This window comes from Gigantopelta aegis, chromosome 2 (assembly GCF_016097555.1).
Source record: "Gigantopelta aegis isolate Gae_Host chromosome 2, Gae_host_genome, whole genome shotgun sequence".
NCBI lineage: Eukaryota > Metazoa > Mollusca > Gastropoda > Neomphalida > Peltospiridae > Gigantopelta > Gigantopelta aegis.
Window position 1 is genome coordinate 6,024,056 of NC_054700.1, and position 18,149 is coordinate 6,042,204.

General features: G+C 35.5%; 1 protein-coding gene across 3 annotated transcripts in view; it reads left to right on the forward strand.

Moving 5' to 3' along the window:
- LOC121380459 (proprotein convertase subtilisin/kexin type 6-like) overlaps window positions 1-17,713 on the forward strand; it is a 92,186-nt gene extending 74,473 nt beyond the window's left edge. Inside the window, exons 11-16 of one of the 3 annotated variants that reach the window (XM_041509282.1) lie at window positions 19-136; window positions 675-1,057; window positions 5,908-6,056; window positions 7,331-7,416; window positions 11,565-11,749; window positions 16,549-17,713. In XM_041509282.1, coding sequence (XP_041365216.1) covers window positions 19-136; window positions 675-1,057; window positions 5,908-6,056; window positions 7,331-7,416; window positions 11,565-11,749; window positions 16,549-16,904 — 1,277 coding nt within the window. In that variant the 3' untranslated portion in view covers window positions 16,905-17,713. Of the gene's footprint in view, window positions 1-18; window positions 137-674; window positions 1,058-5,907; window positions 6,057-7,330; window positions 7,417-11,564; window positions 11,750-12,787; window positions 12,876-16,548 lie in introns of those variants that run through there. The other 2 variants (XM_041509290.1, XM_041509295.1) reach the window with 2 other exon arrangements.
- Window positions 17,714-18,149: the final 436 nt, after the last annotated feature.

Here is an 18,149-nt window from a genome sequence, read left to right on the forward strand (position 1 = left end):
TGTTTATTTATTTCACAGTAAGTCTGCGATACGGTTATGGACTGATGGATGCTAGTAAAATGGTGGACTTGGCTCTGCAATGGACTAATGTTCCTGCACAACATTTATGTGAAATTCGATCCGCTGTGAACAATGTGTAAGTACTTAAGTAATTAAACAAAAGAAAACAATTAAAAAAACATTTCTAGTTTGCATATTTATTTAACTTGTTTGCATATTGAGTTGTACTGAAACAAAATTTAGTAAGGGAAGAACCAATGTTGAAGGCAGCAAATTTAAGAGGTTTTTTGGCTTACAGTGATTTTCTACACTAGTACTTTGCAAAGTAAATTTTTTTTTTTTTTTTTTTTTTTACATGTATGTCCACATTTTCATAGCTCAAACATACAACAGCTGTAAAGGCTTTGATGTACCATGGTTTAATGGGTAGTGTAAAAACCAGTGTCCGAGCTTTTTGCAAAATATGGCCGGCTGAACTTTACCCCAGTTCTCTCTCACTGTCAAGACGCAAATACCATTGTTAATATGTAATAGTCATGTCTTAAACAACATCATTAATTCCCTTTTTCCCTCAATTTCATTTCACTTCATAAATTTCAATCAATAAATATTTGTGTGAATCCAAAAAAACCCGACACAGTTATGTATTTTTATATTTAAAAAAAATATTTCAGTAACCTGGATGGGACCAAGTATACAACATTTATAAAAACCGATGGCTGCAGTGGGGACCGGAAGGTGAACTACATTGAGCACGTCCAGGCACAGATAACTCTGAGCTATCATCGCCGTGGCGACGTAGTCCTTTACCTCACCTCCCCGATGGGCACAAGATCGAAGATTCTCCCACGAAGACCAAATGATATGAATGCAGGCGCTTTCACGAACTGGCATTTCTTGTCGGTCCACTTCTGGGGGGAGCGTCCCGAGGGGACCTGGATCCTCGATATTGAGGATGGTAAACGCTTTATGGGAAGCTCTGCAGGTATGACACCCTGGGGTTTCGTTAACCCCCGCACTGGTGCTCCTTTCTACCCACCGGCCACCTCTTTGTTTGGTACGTCTTTCTGCTTTAGTTTGCACATGGGATTTCCTCTGTGGGGTTGGGGGGGGGGTTTCAAATTAAGTGTAATGTAGTCAGGGGAGATAACTACAGTATTATTTTTCAATCTTAGATAGGATTTGGAAGTTGCTGAATTCCGTTTTACAAACAAATTATTTTGATGTACTTGAAACACCAGGATTTGCCATAATAGATAATTTAAGCAATATGTTTTAGTAATAAGTATATGTTAATTGGTGAAAACAGCAGCAAAATAATCTGTATCAGTAGTTTTAACACCAGGTAAATCAGTTCCAGCAAAATTTGTTAGCTAAAAATGAGAGTTGGCCATCTCCTGATGATTTAAGTTTAAACTGGGTTGATTTTTTTTTTTGGGGGGGGGGGGGGGGGACTGGGGTTTAGCAAATATTTTATTTCGATGTTTAGCAAAAAAAAATTTGTGTGTGGGTTGGGGATTGACAAATAATATATTAAACATATCTAGGGAGAAAAGATGGTAGATGTTTAGATTCCTAATGAGTTATGTAAATTAATTTAAATTATTTGTTTCTTAAAAGTGAAGAGAAGTGGCAAAGATTCTTTATGTAGGGATAAGAATTTATAGGAGATAATAATGTTTCTCAAATATGAGTACAAAGTTGAAAATGTACATTGAAATCCACAGGGGAGATCCCAGCACTGCACTTATTGTTTTATTCAGTGTTTTTTAAACAAGTCATTATTGACGTGAAGAGTTTAAAACATATTAAAGAAAAGTGTTAAAGAATGGGCCAGAGATTAATAATAGCATTTGGGAGTGGGGGTGGGGGGTGGGGTGGGGGGAGATGTTTAAAAACCACTGAAGATTTAGTACTTTCTATTGTTGTAACATATGTAGCACTTATATTGTATCACTTCTATTTTTATAACATTTAAACCTCTTGTGTTTGTAGCAGTTGTAACAGTTTTGTTTTCATAACATTTAAGACAAAATTTATATTTTTCAACTCTTTATTTTGGTAACATTGTTAAAGTAATGCTTTAATTTGTAACAGTTGTAACAGTTATTTTTTGTAGCATTGTAACGCTTTTAATTTTAACACTTTATCAATTTTTTTTGTCAGTTGTAACACTAATTTTATAATTGTTATAACATTTCTGTGTTTTTGTTTTTTTTGTTTTTTGTCTTCTTTATATCTTCTTTTTTGTTTTTTTCACAGTTATAACACTTCAAGTAAATCTGTTTTAATTCTTATTACAATGTCATGTGTTTGAATTTTTAGCATGCAACACCTGCATGAATTTAATAATATTTTAGTTTACAAAATATTCAGACTAGTCCAAGTACATTGTATTGCCATCACCATATGTTTAACATCCTATAAAAACAACACACGTAGTTTTTCACGTTCCAGTCAGTGCACCACAACTGGTCAAAGGCTGTGGTATGTGCTTTCCTGTCTATGGGAAAGTGTATATAAATAGAGAATAACTAGTTAATGATATCGGATATCTGCTTTATCCTGTGATGGTAAGAATGTGGAATTCTCATTCGGCCTGAACAGGATAAAGCAGATATCCGACATCATTAAATAGTTATTATCTTTATCCTGCAGGCCATAAAAATTAAGGGGAAAAGCTATTATTTCTGTTATGTCAGCCACATTGTACGATGACCTAGAGGTCAAATGAGCGATTTTGTAATGTAGCTATGCGTGTGACATCACATAAGTGAAGTCAATAGTCATATCATGCTGCTAGTAGGATATGACTGCTTTATCTGTCATCATATTCTGTCAATAGAAACAGTTGCTGCAGGATAAAAGATCTCTTGCTGCATTAGGAAAAATGTAGTGGGTTTTCTCCGATACTACGCGCCAGAATTACCAAATGTTTGACATCCAATAGCCGATGATTATTTAATCAATGTGCTCTAGTGGTGTCGTTAAACAAAACAATACAAGACCTGTAATTACAGAATGTGTAAGAAAATAAGAATCGTACTGAGTAACTTTCATACAAACACAACTTTGTTTAATTCTCAAATTCTACAGATTTTAAAATTTTAATTTACTAAACTCAACAGTAAGTTTATCTGGTTGAAAAATCACATAATCAAAACTGTTGGTTCTGTCATATTTTGAATTTTCTTGCCTTGCAAATTATTATTATTATTATTATTATTTTATTTTTTGGTTGACGAAATTTGAAACCTTTCCAGAAATTGGTATGTAAGTTGTACCTTTCTGTTTTATTTTCAAAACAGTTTTGTTTTCCACACATACAGTTTCTACAAAACTACATCAGAATCTTTCTTTTTTTTCTTCCATAAACTGATGTTTTTTTGTTGTATTTAGTCTACAAAAAACAAATCATTAAATATATTATTTCTGATAATCGTGTAGTGATACAAGCAGCATGTGTATGCATACCTCTTTATTCTACCTCTGTGTAATATATGATACACCCTTTTGCACCTACTGTTTGCACATACCTGCTTGACTGTTTGACCTATGACCTTCTAATTCACATGTTTTCTTCTTGTGTTGTGCACTCTATATAACATTTTAATTTAAGATGTCCATAACAAAATTAATGAAACCAAGGAGGAAAAATAAACCTACCCTAATTTGGTTTGCTCATTAAATTAAAGCTGTAAGTTGACCCAGGATTCAATACATTGACAATTTGTTCCACTGCAGCCAGAAACCCCCCCCTCCCCCATCCCCCCACCCCCGAAGAATGTTGCTATAAACATCTGCTGTTTATCATGTCATGTCATTGTTCTTGCTGCATTTTATATATTGTTTTAGTAAAATATAATTCATTGGCATATCGCACCTGTATAATAGGATTCTGGTTCCGAGTTGATATATTGTAAGTGTTTAGAGAACAAGCTGAAAGAGACTGTTTCCCACATACACAAGGTAGAAGCTGTGCAGTCCACCTCCCACTGTTTCCCTACATACATGTAGAAGCTGTGTAGTTCACCTCCCACTGTTTTCCCACATAGAAGCTGTTCAGTCCACCTTCCATTCCACATTAAATGTTCAGGAATATTCTGTGCACATTTTCTCCGAAACAAAATAGAGCATTCTATTACATTTGAAAACTGTAAACTGGAAAACTATTGTCACATATTTTGTCCACGAATAAGCACTTTTACGAAAATCAAGACATCACCGTAAGCACACCCTAACCGGGAAAATAATGTGTGCTTATAAAATTTTGCGACTTAAGATTCACACATTCACAGTGAACAATGCAATATTTCCCTGATTTACAATACATCCATCCAGCAAGTAACAAAGGCCCTGGTGTGTACTATCCAGTCCCCTTGCTGCCAATCAAAAAGAGAAACTCATAGTCGGTGGTGTCAGCGATCTATGTGGTCCTGTATGTTCAACACTATATAATTCCATTTTATAATTTCTGTTTTGTAATGGGCGTTTGGATTGGTTAAAATGTATTCACGTAATCTTAAAAACCAATGTTCATTCTTCCATGAACGCGAAAACTGAAAACAGAATGTTATTACTGTAAATTCCATAGTTTCTATTTTTATCCCAATATCGTCTACACCGAGTGACAGTGACAATTCAGGCTTTAAACGATTCCGGTTTTGAACTGAGATATATAATGTATATGACAGGCCACAAAAACGAAGCTTCTATTAGAAGTTATAGCAGAGAATGCTCAACAAATCAAAAGAGAGACATGAGCGCAGCTCTGTCACATTTGACAAAAACACCAAATCGACAACTTACACACGTGAAAACACATTCGTGCACAATTACGTGACCTGTCCTTTCCGAGAATAATATCACACAATCACAAACTTCCTCTGAAATCCAAACACTCAGTAACATTGATACCACTTTATCCCTTTCAAGTCAGTGTTCACATTCACCTTTCAACTTTAATTAAAATTTATAAAACCTTATGTAAATCATAATAATGAATTGATACAGTTGTAAATCATTGTGGAATAGAGTTTGATTGGGGTTTTTAATATAGTATTGTATAATGGCAATATTAATGCATTTGGAATTATAATTATAACGTTATATTTTGACGTTCATGCGATGATAAACACCAAAACCGTTTTACACACTTATGTATGAACGGCTTTGCGCTAACACGCTATGCCATTCATACATGGTGTAACTGCAAAACCCACAAGTTTTTTTAATTTGAAATAAAATCCCTTCTCCAACCAAAGATGCATTAGTCAGGGCTAGCTCTGCCACTCTCCAAATTCACCAGTTGCAAATTCTGACCAGAATTGGCGAATTTTATTTTAATTTGGCAAAAACATATTGTGTTATAATTTATATTTTGTTGGAAAATAGATCTAGGTTTCGCATTTTTTAGATAATTTGCCGAAACTTTCTGATCACCCAGAACTAGCCCCAGTTAGTTGAAATAAAATACATATATATTTTCAATATAACAGATTACTTCCAACCAGTGGACAAGTTAAATCCCCTTTGACAACTGTCTTCATGTAGGTACATATGACATTGTGATATAAGATATAACAAAATGCAAAGTTAACATAATTATTTGTGTTTTAATCAGAAGATTCCTTCATTAATTTTTTTTTTTTAATGTCAGAAAAATTATAAATAAACAACAGATTATTTTAAAACATCTTTAGATACTACATTACAATTTTTATTTATTCTAAAATTTATACGTTATCCTAAAACAAAAAATGTATTTTAAAAAAACAGAAAGATAAAAAGTCAAAAAATTTTTTATCTCGTTTTAACTCTTACGAATATGAGTTTGTTACATTTTACTCATTAATCCCCAAGACTACATTTTTCACCAGTTGATTTTAATGTTTTAACTTTTTGTAGGCAAGTTGATCACGTGGTCTCTGATAATATATGGGACAGCTGAGAAACCGATTAATTTGGTGACTACGGCTCCACAGTCTGTGCCACCTCCGTCGATGCACATCACTTCCAACATTTCTTCAGGATCCAGCACGCAACCTACCAGACAGGTGAGGTCATGTTGTCATCTCTTTGTTTAGGGCTGTTCCAGAAACAAATGTAGGGTGGGTGCATGGAATGATGGTGGAGGAAGCATCACAATTATTATTTTATGTTTTGGGGAGTGCAGGAAGTTTTTTCTGTTGTTGTATTTTGTCTTGTCTTTACTAAGAAAAAACGGTGAGATTTATAGGATATTAAACGAGCTTCCATTTTTTATTGTGTTTATGTCCCGATTTAAATAATTTTCAATTGTTGCAAGCTTTAGTGAGTGACAATGAAAATCATTTCACGAGGGACATAAATATGATATGAAATGGTAGGGAGTTTAATATCCTATTTATTACCCACAGTCAATCTTAATTTATATTATTGAACTTGTTTGATTAACGTTTCCTGTAAGAGTTGTAGTGCGCTAGTGGTATGGCATCGACGTTCTAGTGGGATGTGACTCTTTGATATGTTTCCAGGTATTTTTAACCATATGGGTAATAAATATGGATTACATTTCCTACAGTCAACTTTTGCAATATATTACAGTTGAAGATGGAGAAATGTCATCATCCCCAATAATAACTTATTCTTTAGGTGGTGGACTTTCGTAAACAAAATTAATTCTTGGTCATAATTGTTGGCATGGCAACCCCTCCTAAAACTTTTGAAAGTTACGGTTGCATCTTGTTTAAAAAAAAAAAAAAAAAAAAATATTTTCTGCAAAATTGTTTTGTTGACTTTGGTGTCTGAAATTTACAGAATATTAAAGGGGAGACTACTCTCAATGATTTATAATTAAAAGTATTATCTAGACATTACAATCAATGAATTCATTGTATTTAATTAAATTGGATTGTGATATATTATTGCAATTATAATTAATCTGTATTAAATACAAATTTATTTTGTCAGTGACTTATTTTATTATCTGGGGTGGTACAATGGTACAGTGCTCGCCTGATGCGTGATCGATCTAGGATCGATTCCCATCAGTGGGCCCATTGGGCTATTTCTCATTCCAGCCAGTGCTCCACAACTGGTGTAACAAGGGCCATGGTATGTACTATCCTGTCTGTGATATGGTGCATATAAAAGATCCCATGCTGCTAATCGAAAAGAGAAGCCCATGAAGTGGCGACAGCAGGTTTCCTCTCTCAATATCTGTTTGGTCCTTAACCATATGTCTGACACCACATAATAACTGTAAATAAAATGTGTTGAGTGCGTCATTAAATAAAAGATTTCCTTTATTATCTGGGGTTTTTTTTAATTTGATGTACTGTTTTTTCAGAACTGTCACCCAGAGTGTGTTGGTGGGTGTACAGGTCCCAAACCCGAACAGTGCATCGCATGTAAACACTACAGAAATGCTTTTGGGTGAGTGAATAGATTTTTTTAAAACCTTTACCCCATGTGATGAAATTTGAGATTTGTGAATTTGTTAATTCTTCAAAATAGCTCACATGTGACTTTCTTATGAAATATATTTGCAAATTCGACATAAGTATGTGTCTGATGATCCATCAATGACTGCTTATATTCCTTCCCACAGGGAATGCCTTTTTTCATACTATGGAATTTACTCCAAGTTATTTATTATTGAGTCGATTTTTGTAAAAATTGCACACAAAAAATTGTATTTTTTTGTTATTTCCAAAAGACTTTTACTTTTATGTTACTTCAAACCAAACTGAAATATTTACAAAAAACATCTTTATAGGAGACTATAGATTCTGTTTTAAATGTTGGGGTTGGGTTTTTTGGGGGGTGAAGGGTTGTTTTGTTTTTCTGCTGTTAGCTCAAGTTTTTCAAAAACTATTAATGCTAGGGGTCATAGTTACACATGTGTATGAGGTCTGATAAAAAATATACCACACCGAAAGGTGTGAAAAACATATACCAGGGCTAGAAATGAAACAAAAAATCTACATGCACCAGGTGCATGCTGAAAAAAAAGTTGCATGCACCATTACAATTCTGCATGCACCAAAAATAAGGTAAATCAGAATTATTCGGCAATACCTATATTTATTTATTAACAGTACCGGAACGTTATACAACTGTGTTTATTACTGATTCTTGATCAAATTTGAAAATTTCACCCAACGTAAACGCCTTACAGGCCTATTACAAAAACGTACGAATATTTGTGTTTTGTATTAAGCAAGTTATCAACTTTTTTAACTCGATAAGATCTGTTGGTATAATATAAATTAGCCTACGGAATTCGATGAGAAGTTGTGATTGAAATAATCACTGGCTGACTTTGAGTCAACTACGCGAGTAACGCACCTGCACGTTCGCAATCATCTGATCAAGTGCCCATATCTGAGGTCGAAAATGTTCAAGGCAGTTACGGTACTTTGTATTGATCACAGATCTGGCGGAGTTCAATTTGTCAGTGACGACAACAACTGTGTTACGCGCGTGGATACCCCAAAGTCGGTCTCGACCACCTGCCCTAATACCGTTCACGGATATAACCGAGATATTGCCGGCAATTTTCGCAAATATATTTCACGGAAATGATCGAAGGGCGCCATTGTTGTAAGTAGGATTATGGGATACAAAATGGATGCGCCCATAAGATAAAAGTTATCGTTTTCATGTGGCGAACAGATTATGAAATGCATACGCAAAATTCAACAACTTGAGTCTGAATGTGGTAGACAACAGGATACTAGTATACGCAATACACAGTACTTGAAAAATATTAGCATGCACCGCGTGCACCCAGTTTTAAAAGTTACATGCACACGCAAAAATCAGCATGCACCGGTGCATGTACTAACACTGCATTTCGAGCCCTGTATACCACATCGAAACTAACTGTAGAAGTACTGTGTAGGGATTTTTGAATAGCGGGTATAGTTGGAGAAGATTCTTTACAATATTGTGAATTACTGTGTTGAGGTATTGAAATAGCATGTTGATGGCAACAGTTGCCTGTGCCACATCCTTGGTAAAAAGGCCCTTCACAATCTCTTGATCTAGTAGAGAAGTGAATACAGATTGTGATTTTCCAGCTTTTTATCTGATCAGCTTTTTTTGTGTAAACTGATTTTCACATATTAGTATTGATCTGAAATGCTAAAAAAATTACCTTCGTTTGACCTGTGGGTATAATTTTCAGCTTTTAGAAGATAATTTCGATATTTTATTTTTGAAAGGGTATCACATGCCTGATGAATGTGAACAGGTGTAAAGACATTTTGTAATCTTGACTCAGTCTTTCAGAACAATTCTATGTAAATCTTGACTCAGTCTTTCATGACAATCTGTACTGTGAATGTTATAACAATTACCAGGACCACTGGAATCACTGTATTCAGTCGGGAGACAGCATCGAAGGAGATAAAATAATAAATTAATTTCCGTAGTCACTGTGTCCTTTGGATGTGGGTTTTTGTTTTGGTCTTTTTATTTTCCCCAATAATATAATATGTCACAAACATGTCATACAGAGGCAGATGGAACATTTCTTTTTTCATATCATAAACATGTGCATGATGATTGGATGAATGGTGAAGCAACAGTTACTTCCCTTTTGCTACGGGACTGCCAAACATGACCATGCCCCAAGTATTCTTTATGTTGATCTATTTTGATATAACTTGATCCGAGGTAATAGGCTAATGCAGTTAATCTGTAACAATCACTTTCTAATGAGTTGAACAGATTCTAATTATGCGTCTCAGTACACTAGTATATGCATCTGTGGATTCAGGAGTGGGATGTATCCCAGTGATAAAGCGCACCTGATGCGTGGTCGGTCTAGGATCAGTCCCTGTCAGTGGACCCATTGGGCTATTTCTTGTTCCAGCCAGTGCACCATCACTGGTATATCAAAGGCCGTGGTATGTGCTATACTTTATGTGGGATGGTGTATATAATTTATAAAAGATGTCTTGCTACCAGTGGAAAAATGTATCAGTTTTCCTCTAAGACTATATGTCAAAGTTACCAACTGTTTGACAGTTGTGTCGTTAAACAAAATAAACTTTAACTTGTAACTGTGTATCCGATCACTCTATACATTATAGACTACACATACATTAGAGCTGTAACGATACGGCGATACAGTATTGTCTCGCGATACAGTATCGTCTCGCGATACAGTATCGTCTCGCGATACGAGGGCCACGATACGATACATCGATTTAGGACAGCTGTATTGTGATACAATACAGTACATTCATCTTTTAATAATTTTTGGTAAAAAGGTTAAGCAGAATTTTACGAACTTACATGTATGAATATGCACAGTAGAGCAATGAAAAGGTAATTTCAACATTCAGTTGCTGGAATTCTCAAGCATTAGGTTATTATGTTTTATAAACTTGAACAAAACAGTTTAATTATCGATGATTAATATGAAAAGTTAAGTATTGCGATACATATCATATTTTTACCCAAGTATCGGGATACATATTGTATCGTGACCTCCCCGTATTGTTACAGCTGTAATGTACATGTTTGTATACATATATGCATCTGGATTACGGACACCTGGAAATTGTACCTAACACCGCCTCACTGAAACTAATGGTGCAACCACTCTTGGTGGAGTCAGTACCAGCCTTGAATTCAGTGACAAAATTCTACTACATAACATGGCCAGTTTGTGTCCTTTAGTTTTGTCTAAATAAATTCAGTCATGTTACTTTTTGTGTGTTGATAAAGATACAAAATGTATATATATTTGTTTATGAATTAGAATATAAACATTACTTTTGGTGTGGTAAAATGTAGCTAGCCTTTTATAAAGAATGATAATGTGCATCTTGTATGATGTAGTAATGCAAACAGCATAATTATTTTCATTTCATTTCAACTTATTTTCATGCTTATATCCAATTGAGGTTCAAGCACGCTGTCCTGGGCACACACCTCGGTTATGTGGGTTGTCTGTCTAGGACGTAGGTTAATTGTTAGTGGTTAATGAGAGAGAAGAAGGTGTAATGGTCTTACACCTATTAAGTAAATTGATGGCACACTGTACACAGTCAATCCACATAAACGTTAAGGCAGTTATTCTTTATGTATTGTTTTGCATATTCTGTAACGTGAATAATAAGTGGGAAAAAAAGAAAAATTTCCAACCATTCTTGATGGATTGCAGGGTATAAAATAGTCATTTACTTAAGACATCGGCTTTATCCTCGTCAAGTCAAATGACAGGTACCACTTGGCAGAGCCTCACAGAATTATCCATTTTAACCTTGTAGGATAAAGCCGTTATCTTAACCTTTTGGAATAACGTCATGGTCTGAGCCTTTATGTGACTTCAAATTTATAGCAGCACAGCGGGCAGCATCACATCCACAGCACAATTAAATTGATCATACGTGTAATACACATCATGCTACTTAAGGGTTTATGCCATGTACGGGTTAAGGCAGTTATTCTTTATGCATATTCTCTAACAGTGGACTCATGTTAAGTTTTGTGGGATTTCTGCACCTGAATTATGAGAACTCTTGTTAGCTCAGACATAATGTGTTGTTTTATTTCTGTTCGACCAGTGTGTGTGTTGATCACTGCCCCGACTCGTTCTACAATGCTGGTGACAACTGCCAGCCGTGTGACGCCACCTGTAAGCAGTGCAAGGGACCAACGTCGACCAACTGTCTCCAGTGTCCAGTCAACAAGCTGTTCGTCCAGCAGCAAGGCCGGTGTGTGGAGGCCTGCATAGAGGGAACATTTCAAAGTAAGTCAGAAACTTCTTTTTGCTCGTATAGTAGTTGGGCAATTCCACGGTGACGTTACATCTTCAGGCAGTTTTTAAACTTGAACTACCTTTTCCTTTTGCTCAATTAGTACTTGGAGGACAATTCCATGGTGACTGACTGTACGTTTTAAGGCCGTATTTTGGGGTGATATTTGGCTCTGTTGGTAGAGCCCTCACCTGAGGGGCTTTGGTCACAGGATCAAATCCTCTCAGAGGACCCATTGTCTGATTGTGTGTTTTTGACTGTCTCAACCAGTGCCCTACATCAAAGGCAGTGGTATGTGATGTCCTGTCTGTGGGATGGTGCATATACATGTATAAGATCCATTGTTACTAATGGAAAAATATACCAGGTTTCTCTAAGGCTATACATGTATGTCATAATCACCAAATATTTGACATCCAGTAGCCAATGATGAATAAATCAGTGTGCTCGAGTAGTTTTGTTAAACAAAATAAACTATAACTTTTTATGGCAGTTTATGAATTCCAGATACCTTTTTGTTTTGCTCGTTTAGTACTTGGGCAGTTCCATGGTGATGTACATCACATGTTAGGTAGTTTTTGAATTTCAGATACCTGTATGTTGGTCATTGTTGTGTCCTAGCATTTCTTGCTGTTAACGATAATATCTAGCATAGTCGCCTGAGGTGCTTGGGTTAGTGTTGAGCGAACTGTAACAGTGTTTTTTGGAGCAGAGTTGTTTCTATGGCCATTTTGTCTGTAGAATCCAAATCTGATGGATTTTTTTTACCAATCTTGATGTTTGATATCAGTAAATGGCAAAATTTCAAAATGGCGGCCAAAAAGAATTATTTTTCCCAACATTATGTTTATATTTAATACATTATGGCTTGTAAATATGTTTTTCTAGAATGCTGATTTCAAATAGGCTGCAAAAGATTTGATATAATGCATGGATATCACAATTTGCTGATAAAGTGACCTATGATTAATGGCTTTGTTTACAGAATCACATTAATATTGACCAATATTGTGTTGTATCCGTTCTTACAGGTGCGAGATCCTCGGTGTACAGCTTTTTTGAAGTTCTTCTTGCTTCTGTGCTATACTTATTTGATATACAGTAAACTGAGAATAAAAACTTTTCAAAGTTTGTTTTGATTAACAACACCACTAGAGCACATTGATTTATTAATCAGCGTCACTGGTAATTTTTGACACATAGTCTTACAAGAGGAAACCTGCTACATTTTTCTGTTAGTAGCAAAGGCTTTTTTTATACGCACCATCCCACAGACAGAATATCATATACCATAGCCTTTGGTATACCAGTCATCATGTACTGGCTAGAGTGAGAGATAGCCCGATGGGGCCACCGACGTGGATCGATCCTAAAGCGACGGCGCATCAGGCGAGCACTTTACCACTGGGCTGCATTCCGCACTAGTTATAATGAAACTCAAAAGGAAAATACGAGAAAGTTGTGGCTGGAATAACATGAAGATGTACATTCAAGAAATGTTTTATTTAATGACGCACTCAACATATTTTATTTACGGTTATATGGTGTCTGACATATGGTTAAGAACCACACAGATATTGAGAGAGGAAACCCGCTGTTGCCACTTCATGGGCTATTCTTTTCGATTAGCAGCAAAGGATCTTTTATATGCATCATCCCATAGACAGGATAGCACATACCATGGCCTTTGATATACCAGTCGTGGTGCACTGGCTGGAGCGAGAAAGAGCCCAATAGGCCCACTGACGGGGATTGATCCCAGACTGACCGCACATCAAGCGAATGCCTTACCACTGGGCTACGTCACACCCCTGTGTACATTCAAAGTCACTACCAAACTACAAAATGAGGCTGTTCTCGAGGGAAGGGCGAGAATGAATTACTAATGCAAGAAACCGAAGAAAGGAAAGAAAGCTATAATTTTAAACAGTGAATGGATAAATCCGTTTTGATCTTAGGGTTTTGGTCAAAAAATTAAAGTTAAAGTTTGTTTTGTTTAACGACACCACTGGAGCACATTAATTTATTAATCATTGGCTATTGGATGTCAAACATTTGGTAATTCTGACATGTAGCCATCAGAGGAAACCCGCTACATTTACCTAATGCAAAAAGGGATCTTTTATATATGCACTTTCCCACAGACAGGAAAGCAAACACCATGGTATTTGTCCAGTTGTGGTGCACTGATTGGAATGAGAAAAAACGCAATGAGTTAAATGAATCCACCGAGGTGGTTCGATCCTGAGATCCTGAGGTGCAAGCACCTGAAGTGAGCACTACTGATTGAGCTAAGTCACGCCCTGGTCAGTAGATGAAGAAAGGCTCTGAAGAGAAATATAATAAAACAGAAAAATGGTATAAAGTTAAAATGGGTTTTGTTTAACGACACCACTTGAGCACATTGGTTTATTAATCATCGGCCATTGGATGTCAAACATTTGGTCATTTTGACACAGTCATAGAAATGAAACCCACTACATTTATTCATTAGTAGCAAGGGATCTATTATATGCACCATCCCACAGACAGGATAGCACCTTTGATAAACCAGTTGTGGTGCACTGGCTGGAACAAGAAATAGCCCAATGGGCCCACCGACGGGGATTGATCCTAGACCAACCGTGCATCAGGTGTGCACTTTACCACTGAGCTACGTCCCACCCCCGAAAAATGGTACAAGAAGGTAAGGACCTTTAATAATAGCATGACCATGAATGCCTATGATAAAAGAAGAAAAACAACAAGTATCGAACAGAGCTGGAGCATGATTTTGGTTTAAAATGAAAGATGACCGGTACACTGCAATACATAACGTAAGACATCGGTATCAAGTTCTTGCATGAAAATAAGAAAATGTGAGAAGAAACTAAAAGAATCAGTCTGGAATAAACAGAAGATCAAACTGATGAGGCTTACAAGCACCAAATCATAAACAGAAGAACCCAGTGACTTGGATCCAGTCAACAGTCGTGTTGCCTTCCCAATGGGCACAAAAACTAAATCCATTTATAAGCATCTTATTGATACAAAATGTATGGTAATGAGTTGAATGCGATCATATCTTCAGTTGTTACCAGTAGGACAAGTTAGAACAGTACTATTGAGTGTCTTAAGCATGAGTGTATAATTCTTCACATGAGAGTAGGTCCATTAGATTGTTAGGCTTTGAATTCCCATTCCTTTTCATACAATGCTCCATCCTGAAATAATTTTCATGTTCTTATTTTGTGTTTCTATATTCAGTTACTCAGTACTCACTTCCCTTCATGAGTCAGATTAGACACACATGTATGTTATACGATCTACATGTACCAAGATTTAAAGAACAATTTTAACTCATTTGTTTCATAAACATGAAATGGTATACTTTTTTTTCATAAGCAGTAGTTTTTTTAGCATACAAAAATAATTATTTTTTAATGTAGCGACAGCCATATGATTAGTCCCCTACCGGTCCAACCGGAGGGGACTAGCTATAGGTTTCATCTCCATCCATCCATCCGTCCGTCTGTCCGTCTGTCACACATATGTTTTCCGGATGTTTTTTGCAGAAGGCTTTTGAGATATTGAGCTGACATTTCGTGTATAGTTTCATCATGTACTGTTACAGACCAAGTTTTACTTTCATGACGATTTACCCATTTTTGATGGAGTTATGGCCCTTGAGCTTAGGAGATGTGAAAATTTGTATTCTGGATTTTTGCAGTGCCTGGAAATATCAAGATGAAATGTTGTATATAGCTTTATCATTTGTATATAGCTTTACAGATCAATTTGAAGTTTTGTGGTGATTTACCCACTTATGGTTCATGAATTTAGGCGATAAGAAAAATTGTCGGGCCTGGTAAGGGGTCATGTATTGCTTTAGTAGTACTCTCAAAATGCTTGTTTTGTATTGTAAACATTATGTCATGTAATGCGCGTAACATTATATGATGTAATGGCTGATGGATTTGTTGTAGATACTCATAGCAGAGGAATTTTTGTATTAAAAACCGGTTAAAAGTGACTGAGCAATAAAGAGAATAACTAGCTCATTACGAGGAGATATAAATTATGTGTACCTCGTGCATGAATATTGTAAAACCCTCACCAAAGGCTCGGGTTTACAACATTCATTCACGAGGGACAGATAATTCATAATTCCTCGTAGCTCATTAGTTATTAGTTCCCTACTGGTACAACCAGATGGGAACTATAGGTTTCATCTCCGTCCTTCTGTCTGTCCATCTGTCTGTCTGTCCCACATATAAGGGTTTTCTGGATGTTTTTTTTTGTAGAAAGCCTTGAGATATTGATGTGAAATTTTGTGTATGGCTTTACTGTTACAGATCAAGTTTGACTTTCATGGCTATTTACCCATTTTTGACGGAGTTATGGCCCTTGAACTTAGGAGATGTGAAAATTTGTTTTCCAGACATTTTTTCCAGAAGGCCTTGAGATATTGACCTGAAATGTTGTGTGTAGCTTTATCATGTACTGTTACAAATCAAGTTTAAATTTCATGGTGATTTATCAATTTTTGACTGAATTATGGCCCTTGAACTTAGGAGATATAAAAAAAAAGTTTAACTTTTATGGTGATTTACCCACTTTTCACAGAAGTATGGCCCTTGAATTTAAGAGATAAGAAAAACATTTGAATTCAGTAGGGGACATGTATTGCTTTAGCAGTACTCTCATAAAACGGGACCCAGTGCCATAACTACCTTATGCACTTAAGGTGATCTCAGCATTAAGATCGCTTCATAGAACAGGGTCCTGATTTTTAGGATTTTTTTTATTTCAGCTAAAGAGGTTTGTCTTCCGTGTTCCGAGATGTGCAGAACATGTTCCACTGCGCCGAACAACTGCATCGCGTGTTACAAGGACTACGTGAAGAAGGGCCACATCTGTGTGAAGAAGGCGGAGAGCCTGAAGAAGCAGAAACTACATGACAGACCTCTGGAGAAGGAAGTTAAAATCATTATAATAGTCATCTCGTTCTTCCTGGTCATAGTCTTACTGGTGACCGGGCTGCTGTACCTTCGCTTCAATAACATGTGGTGCTGGTCGACCAAGTACAGCAAGCTGCCCTGCAGTGACAATGAGATAGCCGTTATTTTAACAGAAACAGATTTTAATGACGAAGATGAGTTGACATAAAAAAAAAAAAAAATCTGTTTTTTTTCTAATTATTTTTTTGTTGTTATTGAATTCTGATATAAAAAAATTAAATTATTTACAAAGCACAAATTTTCAAGTGATATGGTTTAGTTGTTTTGGGGTTGGTTTCAAAAAAAAAAAAAAAAAAAAATTAATACTAATTTCATAAAGGCACTGTCCTGAAGTTTGTAGCCAGCGTAACATGTTTTTGGCCAATAAACCTTTTCCAGTTATTAAACTGAGAGATTATTACCCTCATGTGTTTTGGTATTATCAGTATCATATATTTGAAACAAAAAATGAAGGCTTGCATAATTCAGTTTTTATTCCCAATATAAGATATTGATCGTACTGAAGCAGACAAGGGTAATAACCTCTGTATATATTTCAAACATGTTATAGGTTTTATTACTGAGGTGTATTATGTTAGTAGATTAATTCACTGTCTGATTTAATGGCTACAAACTCAGGAAACATGTATTCCTTTTACATTTCAAGTGATAAGTGTTCAAAGTTACTTTCAAAATGTAAATATACCCATTTATTAAGTGCCAATCACTTTAAAGGTGCAGACCCTAGTTTTAACCTGTAAAAAATGGACACTAATTTTAGTTAATTTACAAATCTGTATCTCATTTAGGTAAAGTTACGACAGAGTGAAAAAAGAGAGAGTGACGTTAAAATGGAAAATATCTTTAAAAATAAACTAGAACTTGAATCAATAAACCGCTACTTCTCAGACGCATATGCGTTTTTTTAAAATATAAAAAATGCAATTTTTGGTACTACGAACACCAGGATGACCAGAAACACTTTCGTTCTACGGAAATGGATAATCTAAAGAATAAAATAAAAGTAATGTTTGACTTCAGTGATCATAAATGGCTCTAATAGTGAAAAATATGTTGTAGTGTTTAAAAACTAGGGTCTGTTCCTTTAAGGTTCTTTATCAATTCATTTTGCCAACGTTGATGTTTGGTCTGTTAAATTATTTTCCAAGTTTCATTATATATAACGGTTTTATATACACATATATATAAATTGTTGTTTTTAAAATATATATGTATATATCTTTTTTGAAATATTTATATGAAAAAAAATATCTGAATAACTATAACATCAAATATTTTGACTACAATTCATCTCTGATTGTGATAGCTAGTTAATAAAATCAAAATGATGTTACATAATAAATGATTGACAACAGGGAACTAGTTTCTGTTCCTGACATATTTACTGACAGGG